We start from the raw sequence: 15,565 nt of genomic DNA on the forward strand, positions 1-15,565 counted from the left end.
ATAAATAAGTGAAAATGTTTGGAACCGAGCATCAAACATAAATTTGGTATGAATAGCATAAGAATATGGTACGAATATGACTAATTCAGATTTGGCAACCGATTCCGAACATATTCGCTGTACTCTAATCATTACCATAAAACATCAAGGTCAGACAATCTAGAAAATTGCTAGAAACTTGAAGATATCTTCAAGTGCTGTCATGAAAACCAAACATTTGTATCCTGCTGACAGCCCTAGGAAAGGAAGTCAAATAATTAGCTTTTCTGCAGAGGGTAAGTTGATCAGAGTTACCAGTCTCTGAAACTGCAAATTGATTGCTCCTCAGATAAGGATAACATCAACTGTCCAAATTAGACTTTGAGAAGTGGCCTTTATGATTGAATTGCTGCAAATAGCCACTACAGTGCATTGCAAGCAAGAAGATCAGACTTTATTTGTGAAGAATAACACAAGCACTGGACATTGGATCAGTGGAAATCTGTTCTGTAACCTGAGGGGTCAACATTTCAGATTTTTGGTATGGACAGCCATGTCTTTGTTGCTTGGATGGTTTCTAGATGTGTTGTGTTCCACAAGCAGTGTAGAGCGTGTTGGTATGGGTGAGCTTTGTTGGTGACACGGATGATGATTTAATCCATATTCAAGCATACTTAGCCAGCAAGGCTGCCACAGAATTCTGCAATGACATGTCATTCTATCTGGTTCACACTTACTGGGACCAAAATTAGCATTGCAACAGGACAAAGACTCAAAAGCATACTTACAGGATATTTGAGGGCTATGTGACCAAGAGAGAGAGGGATGGAGTGCTTTGACATATGACATAACCTCCACAAATCACCTGATCTCAATCTAGTTGACTAGGTTTGAGATGACTTGGATGCAGAGTGAAGGCAAAGCAGCCAACAAGTGCTAAGCACCTCTGGGGACCTTCTTCAATACTGTTGTAAACCCATTCCAGGTAACACTTGATGATGCTGCCTGTTTGTTTAGGATGTAAAGCTGTCATCAGAATAAAATGTGGTCTTTAGGTTCAAAATAAATTCTGGTTTGGCTTGTTTCTTTATTTTTTCCAAATGTATTTCTTTGCAGCTTTGCTGCCATCAGTCTGAATTTATAAGTTGCAAATTCCAATGCAAATAAGGGAAAGCATTGCTTGATGAGCATTCCACATTTTTGACTGGTAATGGACAACACACTTGAGAAATATGTTTGTAAAATTATAAGTTTAAGAGTAGGGGTGAATTATGGGTTGCAGCCTCACCAATCACACATTACAAATCTTGTGAATTATGTAAAATACTATTTCTCAAATACATTACGTCATTGAGTTGCTCACCACAGCCAATGGGGAACCAGTTAATATGGAATTTTCATGAATCATCTTTAACAGCTTTAAAAGTGTGGGATCTTCATAATCAAATCGCCTACTCAGTAAGATGGAGACGATTATATTAGCTGTAGCAGCATTTAGATTTTTGATGTTATTGAAGGGTTCACCTGGAAAAACAATGAGAAAACAAGAGTTATAATTGCAAAAAACTAAAAAATCACAAGCAGCTCTGAACAGAACAAAGCAAGTATGAACAGGAGCAAGCTGAGATGACTGAACAACATAAAAACAAAAGAATACAGTCTCCTCTGTAAGCGCTAAGATGTATGCAAACACTAGATATGTGACATATTTTGATCACAATAAGATGTACCTTTTTTGATGGATCCCTAAACCTAATATTTATCAATCATGCCTTTCCTGGGCTAAAAGCTACAAATATAAAGGGCAGGTAGGAATCACTAATTAAACCCTTCACTCCCGAAGGTGGTTTGCACTTTAATGACCCGGCCAATTTTTACAATTCTGACCACTGTCAATTTATGTGGTTATAACCCTAGAATGATTTAACGGATCCTGGTGATTCTGAGAACGTTTTTTAGTGACATATTGTACTTTATGATAGTGGTTACATTTCTTTGCTATGACTTGCATTTACTTGTGAAAAAAACTGTAGTTTGGCAAAACATTTAAAATTTTGCAATTTTCCAACTTTGGATTAAGTTAAATTACAGAGTATAATTTGTCACATAATGTACCTAATTTACATCAGCAAAATTTTGGAACCAACATTTTTTTGTTAGGAAGTTATAAGGGTTAATAGTGGACCGGTGATTTTTCATTTTTCCAACAAAATTTCAAAGCCATTTTTTTTAAGGACCACATCACATTTGAAGTCACTTTTACTGGTCTATAGGTAGAAAATACCCCAAAGTGATACCATTCTAAAAACTGCACCCCTCAAAGTGCTCAAACCCACTTTCAAGAAGTTTGTTAGCCCTTCAGGTGCTTCACAAGAATTTTTGGAATGTGGGAAAAAAAAACTTTTAACTTTTTTTCACAAAAAATTTAATTCAGATCCAGATTTTTCTATTTTGACAAGTGTAACAGTAGAAAATGGACCCCAAAATTTGTTGTTTAATTTCTCCCAAACATACCGATACCCGATTGGTCTCAGAAGCCGAGATGGTGCATACTCTTCCGGTGACATGACCGCTGTGGTGAATTCTGCGCTCCAGCGACGACTTCCGGTCCCGGAAGCTGAGAACACACACGTGATTCTTGAGGTGCATTTGCAAACCATGGGGCTGAATAAAAAGGACCTAAACTGATTGCAATGCATGCAGCGCTCCATTGTGTGAGGCTGCCCATGAGTTACCATAACCTTTTCCCTGATGAACCCCTGTTTGGTCCTACAATAGGGGGAAACAAGTTAGGATGGGGCATCAGCCTCGCTGGGATGTGTCTACTTTATTATGGGCACGGCCTTCTGATACATTTATACCTTCTCTCCATACTGTTTTGGCCATTTATATGCATATACAGGTAGGGGTACCAGCCCCTCAATAATTAGCGTGCTGTTATACATTGAGCACGTTTTCTTATGCTGACTTCAACATACATTCTTGTGAGCTATTGATATTGTACACGTTTATACACTATTATGCTATTTGGGTAATTTAAAATGTGTATATAGCCCATTTGAGTTAATTTTGTATCTATATCATGGGCATGTTATTGTTCTATATTATGCTTTATATATAAACAGTCTATTGTGCTATTCATTATATATGATTATTAGGTCCAAAAAATCTACATGTTTTGTCTCTGACCAGTGATATACTGTAACTCTCTCTTTACACTACTAAGAGATAATAGACATAAGGAGCGTTTACGAATGTCAGTCCATCTCTGTAATGTTATATCACTGGACGGCTCTGTACAGATTAAGCACAGTAGAGTAGTTGTATCATCTCCACTATCAGCACTTTATTTTTCATATAGGTGACTGGTCGTGGCTTTTGTTCAGTCCTGTTCAGGGTCAGTCGATGTGGAGCGGGGGCGCCAAATCAATACCCAGGGTGCCAGCCTCTGTTGTAAGGAAGGGATATCACTATAGGTTTAGGCACTTTCTATCTTCCCAAGATAATTCCTCTGTGATATATAATTGTTATTTGATAAACGAATATGTCATGCTTTGTATTGTGACTATTTAAGCCATTATCATACCTCCATTACTCCTTTCCAGTCAAAAGAACCGTTCAGTATTTTTTGTCAAATTGACACCTTTTAATATATTATTAAAAGTTAATTTTTAGGGTGGTTTTTTTACAATTGGTTTTCTCCAAGCATAGTTTCCAGGAACACGCAGCAATGAATGCTGCCAAGTAAAAATTGGAATCTGCTGTTTTAGTGACCACCAGTACTCTGTAGTGACCAGTACGTTGCAATCACCAGTACGTTATGCCCAGCTCGTGCTTCTGGAGACACACACCTGTAAGTTAAGAGAGTTCTAATTGCTTCTGAAATGACAAATATGGATGATATATGTGGTTTAGTCACACTGTGGGGCCCAGAAGGGAGGGGGCATTTGGATTTTGGAGCACAGAATTTGCTGAATTTCTTTTGGTGAGTGAGGAGCCATTGCGCTTTTCCAGAGCCTTTGTACTACAAGTAACATGAAAGCCCCCTATATTTCCATTAAGAGATGACAGATCTGAGTGAGGACTTGCATTTTGGTGGATTGAGTTGAACCTTTCATTGGGAACATTTTACATAATGCTAGGGATCACATTTATCCGGTGCTCTACGCTGACACTTGCTTTGTTTCCATCTCCATTTCTGAGTGATTTGATTCAGATGAAACCCAGAGGGATATATTCATTACAATGAGGCAGCAGAGTTACGCTGGACTCTGTCTGGCCTCTGTAAAGTAGTGTTCTCTTCAGAAACGCACAAAAATGTGGATGACATCACTTTTATGCAATCCAAAAAAAACGGACATCGCCGGATCACAGGTCCAACTTCGAACACAGTGCCTCCATTTGTCTCATTATAGAGAATCTCCTGCCGGGGGTTCCGTCTGAATCACATATTTCAGAGATTTACATGGAAATCCCGTTGCAAGAGCCCAGCACAGAACGCAGGATAAATCTGCGCCGTGCCTTACCGCGATCTTTGGGAGGCAGAATAAAAAAATCAAAAGCAGATGAAGAATTAGTTTTACGTCATTCCTTGTGGGCTATAAGTGATTAGGCGACTTTATTTTTCAAGTCGGTGCGATTACAGTGATACCAGATTTATATCGGGTTTTTGTGTTTTATTCCTGTGACTCACTAAAAGATGCTTTTCATTGAAAAAATTTGTTTTTGCATCACCACATTTTGAGAGCTATAATTTTTCCATATTTTGGCTCACAGAGTCATTTGAGGGCTTGTTTTTTTTTGTGGGACGAGTTGACATTTTTATTGGTATGATTTTCGGGGACATGACATTTTAATTGCTTTCTATTCCAATTTTTGGGAGGCAGAATGAACAAAAAACAGCAGTTCAGGAAAAAAAAAATTGGGGGGGGATCATGCCATCCTGTGTGTGGTAAAATTGATAAGGCAGCTTTATTCTTCATGTCAGTATGATTACAGCAATACCACATTTATATTTTTTTATGAGTTTTACACAATAAAAAGTATTTCATAGAAAAAATAATTATTTTTGCATCGTTTCATTCTGAGAGCTATAATTTTTTTTATTTTTCCAGTTTGGAGTTGTATGATGGCTTGTGGGACAAGATGTCATTTTCAGTGGTACCAGGTTTATTTATATCCGTCTTTTTGATCGCCTTCTTATTTCCACTTTTTATTCAGCGGTATGATGATAAAGAATTGTTTTTTGCCTTGTCTTTTGTTTATTTTTTAAAATGTTCAATAAAACGGTTAAGTAGTTGGACAGTTTTATAGGTCAAGTTGTTGTGGATGTGGCGATACCAAATATGTGTACTTTTATAGTTGATTTTTTTTCCTTACAATTATTTATTTATATATACACAATATCGTTTGTTTTTGTTATTATATTTCATATTTTTAAAAGTATTTTTAAAATTATTTAAAAAATACATTTTTTGTTATTTTTTTTTACCTTGTCCTAATATGGAACTATCATTTTTTGCAGGCTGATCCCTTGTACGGTATGGGGATGCAGCAGCTGACTGCACTGACAGAGAAAGTTGCCGATCATGCACTGCGCTTGATCAGCAAGTTTACTAGCTCTGGTGACCCAGATGTCTTCATCACAGCATCAGGTCACCATGGCAACGATCGGGACATAGGGTCTCCAATCCAATTGTGGAGGGTCTGTCAGCCATCTGCCAGCTCCCAGAATGCTGCGTTTGCTTTTAATCGCAGCATTTAGGGGGTTAAAGTGCCAGGAGTGGTGTGTGACACGGTTAAAATTCTTTAAGACTTTATTCCCTTTCATCTGTTCTGCCCGCTCCTATCTTTCATTTCGGTCTTCTTTTTTCCTGTGGGTGGGGTCTCCATTACAGCTTCATATGTTCTGATCATGATGTGCATCACTTCACCCCTACCCTGTGACCACATAAGACCAATGACAGTTATCACATTGGCCTCGGTGATGGAATGCAGTGGCTTTCGTGACCAGTGGAAAGAGGTTCGGAGCTTTGTCAGAGGCGGCAGAAAAGGTGAGGAAAGGAGAGTATAAAGATTTTTCTTTTCCCTGTCCTAACAGCAATCAGGACAGTTTAAATTTGGAACAAACAATCTCCTAATTTGCCAAATTTGAGTGAATTTGATTAAAAAGACTTTCAAGAGATTTGCTCATCTTTAATAACCACTCAAGGCTAATAGGGTTCTGTTTTTTGTGGACCTTCAGAATTATCTCCTCTGATGGGCTCATTACATAGTAAGTTCTTTTCTTGAAGCTATGCACAAAGAAAATGTAATGGATCCATTCACCAACCTTTGTAAGATCTGAATTTTTGCACCAAAAAATCTGATTCTTCAGAAATCTTGTTTTCGATGGCTTCCTTGCCCATTCCAAAATCTCGAAGTGTTGACAGAGTAAACCGCCTCATTGCTCTCCACTTATCATTGGAAGAAAAAATAATTCCTGAGGACACATTATATAAGAAGGGAGGATGAGAGAAGCAAGATGGCAACCAATACTTTATATCTACTGGTTAACTCAGAACATCTTAAAGACCCAAAAGGCAAAATTTCTAATGCGTCGAAAAATATTTTGTGATGATTAACAAACCAGTGTCTACTTAATGTTAGACTGTTTTTCAGAAAGTCCTATGTGAGTGACTTAAGGTGTGCAACATTTCTAAATTATATCTCTTGCAGACCCAATCAGTGTTTTACCCTACAGTATAATATGTTTCCTTTCTCTCTGGTCAGTAAATTTACATTTTTGGCAGAAGTTGGGAAGTATGAGGAGATATGGAAATTAGGTCACTGTAATATGAACCAGTTGAACAAGAACTTAAAGTAAACGGTAGATCAAGAAATGAGAATGGAATAAAACCAGAGAACAAACACATGCCAATTGATCAGGCCACAAATCTTCATGTAGGTTCTTGTACAAACCTGCCAGAAAAGATCTTTGAGTAGGTGTGAGGTCTAGTTGAGTAGTTATGAATTCATTTGGCTGTCAAGAGATTTGCCAGTCTATAGGCCCCGTCTCACATAGCGAGATCGCTAGCGAGATCGCTTCTGAGTCACAAGTTTTGTGACGCAACAGCGACCTCCATAGCGATCTCGCTATGTGTGACACGTACCAGCGATCAGGCCCCTGCTGCGAGATCGCTGGTCGTGTCGGAATGGCCTGGACCTTTTTTTGGTCGTTGAGGCCCCGCTGACATCGCTGAATCGGTGTGTGTGACACCGATCCAGCGATGTCTTCACTGGTAACCAGGGTTAACATCGGGTTACTAAGCGCAGGGCCGCGCTTAGTAACCCGATGTTTACCCTGGTTACCAGCGTAAATGTAAAAAAAAAAAAACAATACATACTCGCCTTCTGATGTCCGTCAGGTCCCTTGCCGTCTGCTTCCTGCTCTCACTGACTGCCGGCCGTACAGTGAGAAGTGAGAGCACAGCAGTGACGTCACCGCTGCGCTCTGCTCTCACTGTACGGCCGGATCTCAGTCAGAGCAGGAAGCAGATGGCAAGGGACCTGACGGACACCGAAAGGCGAGTATGTACTGTTTGTTTTTTTTGGTAACCAGGGTAAACATCGGGTTACTAAGCGCGGCCCTGCGCTTAGTAACCCGATGTTTACCCTGGTTACCCGGGTGCTGCAGGGGGACTTCGGCATCGTTGAAGACAGTTTCAATGATGCCGAAGTCGTTCCCCTGATCGTTGGTCGCTGGAGAGCGGTCTGTGTGACAGCTCCCCAGCGACCACACAGCGACTTACCAACGATCACGGCCAGGTCGTATCGCTGGTCGTGATCGTTGGCAAATCGCTATGTGAGACGGGGCCTTTAGTGAAGAGTCAGATAACTGTCTAACTCAGAAGGGGATTGCAACATAATGCTCGGACTGATCGTCGGCCCTCCTAATCTGATCATGACAGCATGCATTCTATGAAGCTGCCACGCTTGGCCAGGAGAACCTGTCTGAGCATTCCATTGCAATTCCCATTAACATTGTAGTATACAGCTGTCTGACTCTTCCCTAAAACTCACTGTTTTCCAATATTGTTTCTAATTTCCCACACTTGCATCTCTATTAATGGGATACATTTAAGCCTCACTATAGTCTGCCATGGAATTACGACTTTCATGTATATTTGCTAAGGTCTTGACCACTTTATGACTTTTTTTTAACTGTCCAAGAGTAAACTTATATTGTTCATCTAATCTTGGGACAGGAGGAAAAAGAGGGAGGGATTAGGGCCTGAATTCTTCAAAGCGCTTTTGCCATAATTCTGACATAAAAAGTTATGAAAATTCACAAATATTTTGCAATCACAAGCCTGCCCAAAAATGTTTTAACTCTTGCCGCTTTCATTTCCATTTCAACCAGGTCTAACGAACTGTCTGGAGCTTAGGTGGTATAAGGAGATGAAGGCCATGGTGACACCTGCTTGTCAAATTCATGATGAGGCCAAGTAGTGTGCCTTCAGAAGATTATATAAAAATTCTAAATTGTGGTTCAACATGTAAAGTAGGAGTTGATGTTACCATTTCAGAACCAAGACAGACAGTTGTAGTATATTGTTGTTATCGTAAGCTAGTCTTGGAGGATAGATCTGGTGCCCACATGAGATCAACTTAACTTTAGGGACCCACAAGATTTCCTGACCAGACAATCTATTCACAAAGGAAATTAACGTGTAAAGCAAAATCAATCCATCCACCAATCATTGGAAATTGTATGAACTTTACCGTGTCCTTTGTACATTTCGTCAAGCAATGGCACTTTAGGTCTTCCTGAAAATTCATCTGCATGATTGACAAGGGCGTCTTTTACAGCCTCGTACCCACATATGACAACAACTTTCTCAACTCCTAATTGTAAGGTGTACACGGGTCCATACTTCTTAGATAGCTGAAAAATGAAATGAGTATTTTTCAGTTAATTTCTTGATGATATGTTACCTGATTTTTATGTTGAACATATTCTAATAGACGAGCAGAATTTATTATATATGTTTTCTGAATTTATCTTAATGAACTTTAACCTCTTGCCATCTGGGCCAATTTTAAGTTTTGTGCTTTTACTTTTTTCTTCTCGTCTCCAAGAGGCCTAACTTGAATCTGAAGATCAGTACGATTACATAGATCCCAAAAATATTGGTTTTTTTTTACATACATTTCAGTGGTTTAAAAAATGGTTTGTTACGCTGGTATTATACTCTCAGCCGGATACATTTTGGATTGCTGTAACCATGTAATTAACAGGATCATCAATTACCAAATGATACTCATTCTTAGGCCGGAGTAACACTAACATAGTATACGGATGAGTGCTATGAGATAAAAAATCACATAGCACTCAGACTAGTATTCATCTATGGGGAAGCTCACATCACCTTATTTTTTCTCAGCCGTTTTCAGTGTGAGAGTGAAATCGCAGCATGTTGGGATTGTCACCGACACTCGGCTGAGTCTCGGCTCACTTGCACCCATACAAGCCTATGGGTGGGAGTGAGACAACGCACATCACTCGGATATCATCAGAGTGTTGTGCGATATACGCTGACCCCGGCAATGGAGGAGATGGATAAATTCATTTCTACTTCTCATCCACAGCTGTGCTCTGATCCTCTCTGTGCGAGAAGCTCGGAGTAGAGATGCATGACACTTGGCTCCTGCTTGCAGCAGAGCAGGAGCCGCGGGTCATTAGCATATCACATCCGATGCTCTTACATCGGATGCCATACACTCGTCTGATGCCGGCCTTAGGGCTCATGCCGACTTGTTAGAAAAAAGTTCCAATTTCCACATAGACAAAATGGACGAGTGCTATGCTAGTGTCATGCGAGTACAATGCAATTTTTAAACACAACATCCATATGACATCCGTATGCAATCCGTGTGCAATGATATTTTAACAGGAGCTTTTACATAAAGCATTTCTCTGTCACTTACACATCGTTTTAAAATGAATTATTCTTCAAAACTCAAAAAAATAAAGGGAACACTTAAACAACAGAATATAACTACAAGTAAATCAAACTTCTGTGGAATCAAACTGTCCACTTAGGAAGCAACACTGATTGACAATCAATTTCACATGCTGTTGTGCAAATGGAATAGACAACAGATGGAAATTATTGGCACTTATCAAGACACACTCAATAAAGGAGTCTGGGGTTAATTATTTGGCCTTATAGGCAAGTCATTAACCTGCAAAGTATGTACGTTAACATATTTCCCATTTCCATTTTGGTTTCATTTTAGTGTGTTTTTTGTACCACCCGGAAAAATGGCATGAATCTCAGAAAAAATTGATTAAAGCTGTGAACTATGTGTCAGGAATGCTTCCAGAGGCAATCCCCATGATGTCCCTATGTCACTTGAGCAGTGTTTCCATCATTTTCAGATGTTTTTACACCTTAAAAGGACCCCTGGGGGGACCGCGGTAAAAATACTTCCATAGACTTACATTGGGCTCGTTGCTCAGGTTGAGTACCCGAGTATTCCAAACTGCTCGACCCGAGCATTTTAGTGCTCTCTCATTACTAATTGCCAGCTTTTCTTCTATCTTTCTGTACAACATATCTGAACTGATATCCAAGAAATGACTTTTTTAACCACTTGCTTATATGAAAAGTCTATAAGTATTAGGATTTGTGGATGAATAGCCCATATTATTCCTGCTATAGGGTGTGTATATGGTAATTTCATAGACTATGAGCCCAATTTATCATTTGCACTTTGTTTAAACCTTTGACTCCTGGGATATTTTTCAATTTTTTTGTCTTCCTTTCCTTCTTCATAACTTTATAATTTTTCCTTCCCCATAGCAATATGAGGGCTTGTTTTTGCGGGATGAATTGTACTTTTAAATTACATTTTTTATTTCATCAGGTGATGCACTGAAAAGCAGCAAAAATATTCCAAGTGCATTGAAATTGCAAAAAAAAGTGCAATTCCACAACTGTTATTTTTTTATTTACCATGTTCACTACACAGTAAAACTTACCCAGCAATATGATCTTCCACATCAGTACATGTACATAGACACCAAACATGTATAATTTTCTTTTTATATCAGTGGGGGAAAAAATCACTACTGTTGCCATTTTCCGAGACATTTTTATTTTTTGGGATCTTGAGCTGGGTGAAGTCTTATTTTTTGCTCCATGAGCTGACAATTTTATTGGTATTATTTTGGTGTAGATACAATATTTTGATTCTCTCTTATTGAATTTACTGCAATGTTGCAGTGACCAAAAATTGTAATTCTGGTGTTTTGACTTTTTTCCACGTCGCCATTTTACTAAACAGATTTGGCTTTATTGTTTGCTTTAACATTTGAGATGTCCTTCCCTCAAGCCAGATAGTTACAATGCCATTTCAAACATGGTCATTAGAATTTTGGGCTTTGCTCTCTACCACCACCATTTCCACCGACATGTATGCGGCCCTCGCGGACAATTAGCAAAGTGCCACCATGTGCTGTGAAACCTGAGTTCTGTGAGCTCCACGGTTCATTTTTGCCAACGGATTCCAATGGAACCACTGTTATGGCGGGTGAAGCCGCTGTAAGGTAAATATAATACAGGAGTTGGAGAAGCTGTATGATGAATGTCAGGAAAATGGATTCTACCAGACTCCAAAAGCATTAGAATTAAAATTGGAATACAGTGTATGCAAGAGAGGGCCTGCATTGTGCTCAGTCTGTCAGGCCTGAAACCAATGTCAGGAACATGTACAAGCCTCATTTTACCTGGTGCAGCCTCCTCAAGGGAAAGAGACAGGAGCGCCATTTTCCAATCTGCACTAGACCAAGCACTTCTTCTTGAAACTACCCAACTAGGCAGAATGTATCTGTGGCAAGGTTTTGAGCAACAATGGAGTAATTACAGAATATATCCCAGAGTGTCGAGCTCTGTGGAGTGTATTACTCAGAATACAGGCCGTACTACAGAGCTCAGGTAAAGGCCTTAGCGCGGCAATGGACATGTTTCAATATGTGTAAGGCTGAGGCCTGAATAATTGTGCTTTTGATTTTGAATTGTGCTTAAAATATACAGAAACTGGCCAATTCTCCACCACCATTCTTCTGTAAGGACCCAATTTCAAAAAATGTAAGAGAAGCAACTGTTCAATAAAGAGACAGAAGTCTCGTTTAGGTGCCTGGAAAAGTTAGCAAAGGTCTTTGTCCAGCATTGGACAATGTAAAGTGTTATGCATGCCTTATCTAACTAACAAATTGTGAACGGATGTTTATGCTGACAAGTGGCAACTGAACGCTGCGCTAGGACAACAAAATCAAAATGGTTGCTCAATGCTCACTGTTGTGTCTGTGCAACTGCAGGTTGTGGACAGGAGGCCTCAGCAGCTCCTTCCTGGAGAACAGAGTGGGAATGACCAAACACAGGGGAAGGGCCAGTGGTTTCACCATTAGACACATATTTTGTACCCAGATGTTCTGCCCACCTACTGGGGTGATAGGTATATGAGAAGTATATGGCATATGTTAATGGGGGTACAGTATAGCAAATTTCTCTTTATAAAGGGATGTGTGGTTAAGATTTTTGAACTATATATAGAGCATGTTTCATTATTCATATTATTATTCTGTGTAAGGCTGAAACCTGAAGAACTGTGTGGAGCATATTAATGCAATTATGTTCCAAATTGTCCAAGTGCAGACCCAAAAAACTACATCAGGCTACCAGATAAACACTTAAAGAGACCGTGAGAAGGGAAACACAATAAAAAATATATAACATAGAATATATAGAGATTGAGAGCAGAAATTTGACCATTGCACAATGTACATAAGTTTCCAAAATTACCCCAAGGTGTCTATATCATACACGCTGAAAGAGACCGTGATTGGGTCATCACAATACATTTTACAGTTATTACAATAGGTAGAGATAGGGAGTACTAGTTTCACGACAGCACAGTGTGCAAATTTCTCCAAAAATTACCCAAGGTGTCTGTATCATACACGCTGAAAGTTGCTGTGATGGGGACATCACAATACACTTTGCAGTCATTACAAGATGTAGAGCTAGAGAGTAGAAATGTGAACATTACAAAATGTACGAAGGTTGCCAAACATTACACAAAGGAGGCTGCATCATACATGCTGAAAAAGACCATGATAGGGACCTCACAATACATTTTGCAGCTATTACAAGTAGTAGAGATAGAGAGTACAAGTTTCACCATTGCACAATGTGTGAAGTTTTCAAAAAACTAGCCAAGGGGTCTCTCTCAGACCAGCTGAAAGATGCCATGATGTGGACATCACAATTAGAGGTGAGCAAATATTTAAATATTTGGTTCGGCTTACGAACGCCGAATTTGCAATATTTTCAGATTTCATTGACGATTTAATCACTGAATATAGTCGAACACACAGTATAAAAGCTTCTGATCGGCAGTGAAATCATCCTCACCGGTCAGAGAGCCACGGTTCCCATGGTGTCAAAAGACAGCGTGAGCGCTCAGCTGTGATCAGAGGTATAAAGTTTACCTCCGATCACTGGTATTATCTGATGGGACTATAGCTCCAATCAGCTGACACCTGCTGCCACTAATAAATATGAGAGCAGGAGCAGCATATTGGAGTATTCATCAGCTTCTCCTGCGGTTTAAATAAGTTTTAAAAAAAATGGGTACTCCTTTATTTTTGACAACAAAAAACTCACAGCTGGGGGCTGCAACCCTCGGCAGTCAGCTTCAGCAAGGCTGGTTATCAAGAATAAAGGAGTTCCAACATCATATTTTTAAAATGTTTAAATAATTAATTTAAAAATCTGGCATGTTGTTCCCCCATTTCTGACAACCAGCCCTGCTAAAGCAGACTGGTATTCTCAGGCTGGTAAGGGCCATAGATATTGATCCCCTCAGACTAAAAATAGCAGCCCGCAGCTGTCCAGAAAAGGCACATCTATTAGATGCACCAATTCTGGCGCTTTGTCCGGCTCTTCGCATTTGCCCTGTAGCAGTGGCCAGTGGGGTTCATATTAGTGGGGTTGTTGTCACTTTTCTGTTGTCCGGTGACATCAAGCCCACAAATTACTAATGGAGATGCTTCTATAAGACACCTATCCATTACTAATCCTATAGTTGCATGGTATATAAAGACACAGGCAAAATAAAGTTCTTTATTAGAAATATGACTAAAAACAGTTTTCCATTTTACTTAAAAACAACAAACAAAGCCATTGTTCTTCTGTAATAAAACTAAAATAAAAAAACAACAATATCCCTCTCTTGTCGGTCGTTCTGTCCCATGCCATAATCCATGTCTGTGGGATTAATAGTTTTCAACCTGGAAGGTGCCAAGATGCGACCATCCAGGCTGAGAACCACTGGTGACTGAATTGCTGCAAGCTCAGCGTCAGTGACCGGAGGTAACTCAGTCACCATTGGTTCTCAGCCTGGACATCGTCCACGTGGAAGAGTAATAATCTCCCAGACATGCATTACGGCGTGGGACATAATGAACGACAGGTGAGGGATATTTTTGCTTTTCAATTTAGTTTTATTACAGGAGAAGGAGGGCTTTGGTGGAATTAGGCATAAGATGAGTATAACAGTCTTTGTTATTTTTAAATTAAAAAGCTAAACTGTGTTTAGTCTTATTTCTAATAAAGGACTTTACTGACTGTGTCTTTATTTACTATATAACTAGCTATAGTATTAGTAATGATGGGTGTCTTAGAGATACCTATCCATTACTAAGCCGTGGGCTTGATGTCACCTGAAAAAATAAAGGTGACATCAACCCCACAAATATGAACCCCACTTACCACCTCTACAGGACAAGTGGGAAGAGCTGGGCAAAGCACCAGAATTGGTGTATCTAATAGATGCACCTTTTCTTAGCAGCTGCATGTTGCTATTTTAGGCTGGGGGGCCTACATCCATGGCGCAATGTCAGTCCCCAGCTGTCTGCTTTAACAAGGTTTGCTTTCAAAAATGGGTGGACACCATGCCGTTTTTTAATTATTTATATAAATAATTAAAAAATCCGGAGAGGGGATCCCTTTATTCTTCATAATTAGCCTTGCTTAAGCTGACAGATGAGGATTGAAGCCTCCAGCTGTGAGTTTTGCCTGGCTGATTACCAAAAATACAAGTGAACCCATACAGTTTTTTTATGTTTTTTATTTATAGTGCAGATGGCGACTGATGAATACTCCCATCAGCCACTTTTTCTGTCACTGTTATTAGCAGCCGCAGGTGTAGGCTGATGGGAGTAATAGTCCCTTAAGCTGCCGTTTGCTGTCATTGTTATCACTTGAATACAACTCTCATCATTCTCCCCTGCTCGTGCTGAACATCTGCAGAGCAGGGGAGAATGATGAGAGTGGTCTTCAGCACCCAGCACCGGGGAACAGCTCTTACTGTATTGCTGCTTCCCTGTAACTCACCATGTGTAACTGATGCAGCACATGGGTGGCATACGGTTTCCACACGTGTGACACAAGTATTACACAAACAGACATATGGACACTGACTTCTCCCATACCGTTTTGACATTAGCATGAGCATCATGGGAAAATTTCTAATGGCA

The 15,565-nt window shown here is 39.7% G+C and overlaps 1 protein-coding gene across 1 annotated transcript in view; it reads right to left on the reverse strand.

Moving 5' to 3' along the window:
• The window catches only part of LOC143808691 (cytochrome P450 2K1-like), a 1,051,026-nt gene that overhangs the window by 262,904 nt on the left and 772,557 nt on the right, over window positions 1–15,565 (reverse strand). The window contains exons 3-5 of the mRNA XM_077291609.1: window positions 8,743–8,905; window positions 6,311–6,460; window positions 1,343–1,503 (exon numbers count right to left, since the gene is read on the reverse strand). Coding sequence (XP_077147724.1) covers window positions 1,343–1,503; window positions 6,311–6,460; window positions 8,743–8,905 — 474 coding nt within the window. The remainder of the gene's footprint in view (window positions 1–1,342; window positions 1,504–6,310; window positions 6,461–8,742; window positions 8,906–15,565) is intronic.

Source organism: Ranitomeya variabilis, chromosome 2 (genome assembly GCF_051348905.1).
Source record: "Ranitomeya variabilis isolate aRanVar5 chromosome 2, aRanVar5.hap1, whole genome shotgun sequence".
Taxonomy (NCBI): domain Eukaryota; kingdom Metazoa; phylum Chordata; class Amphibia; order Anura; family Dendrobatidae; genus Ranitomeya; species Ranitomeya variabilis.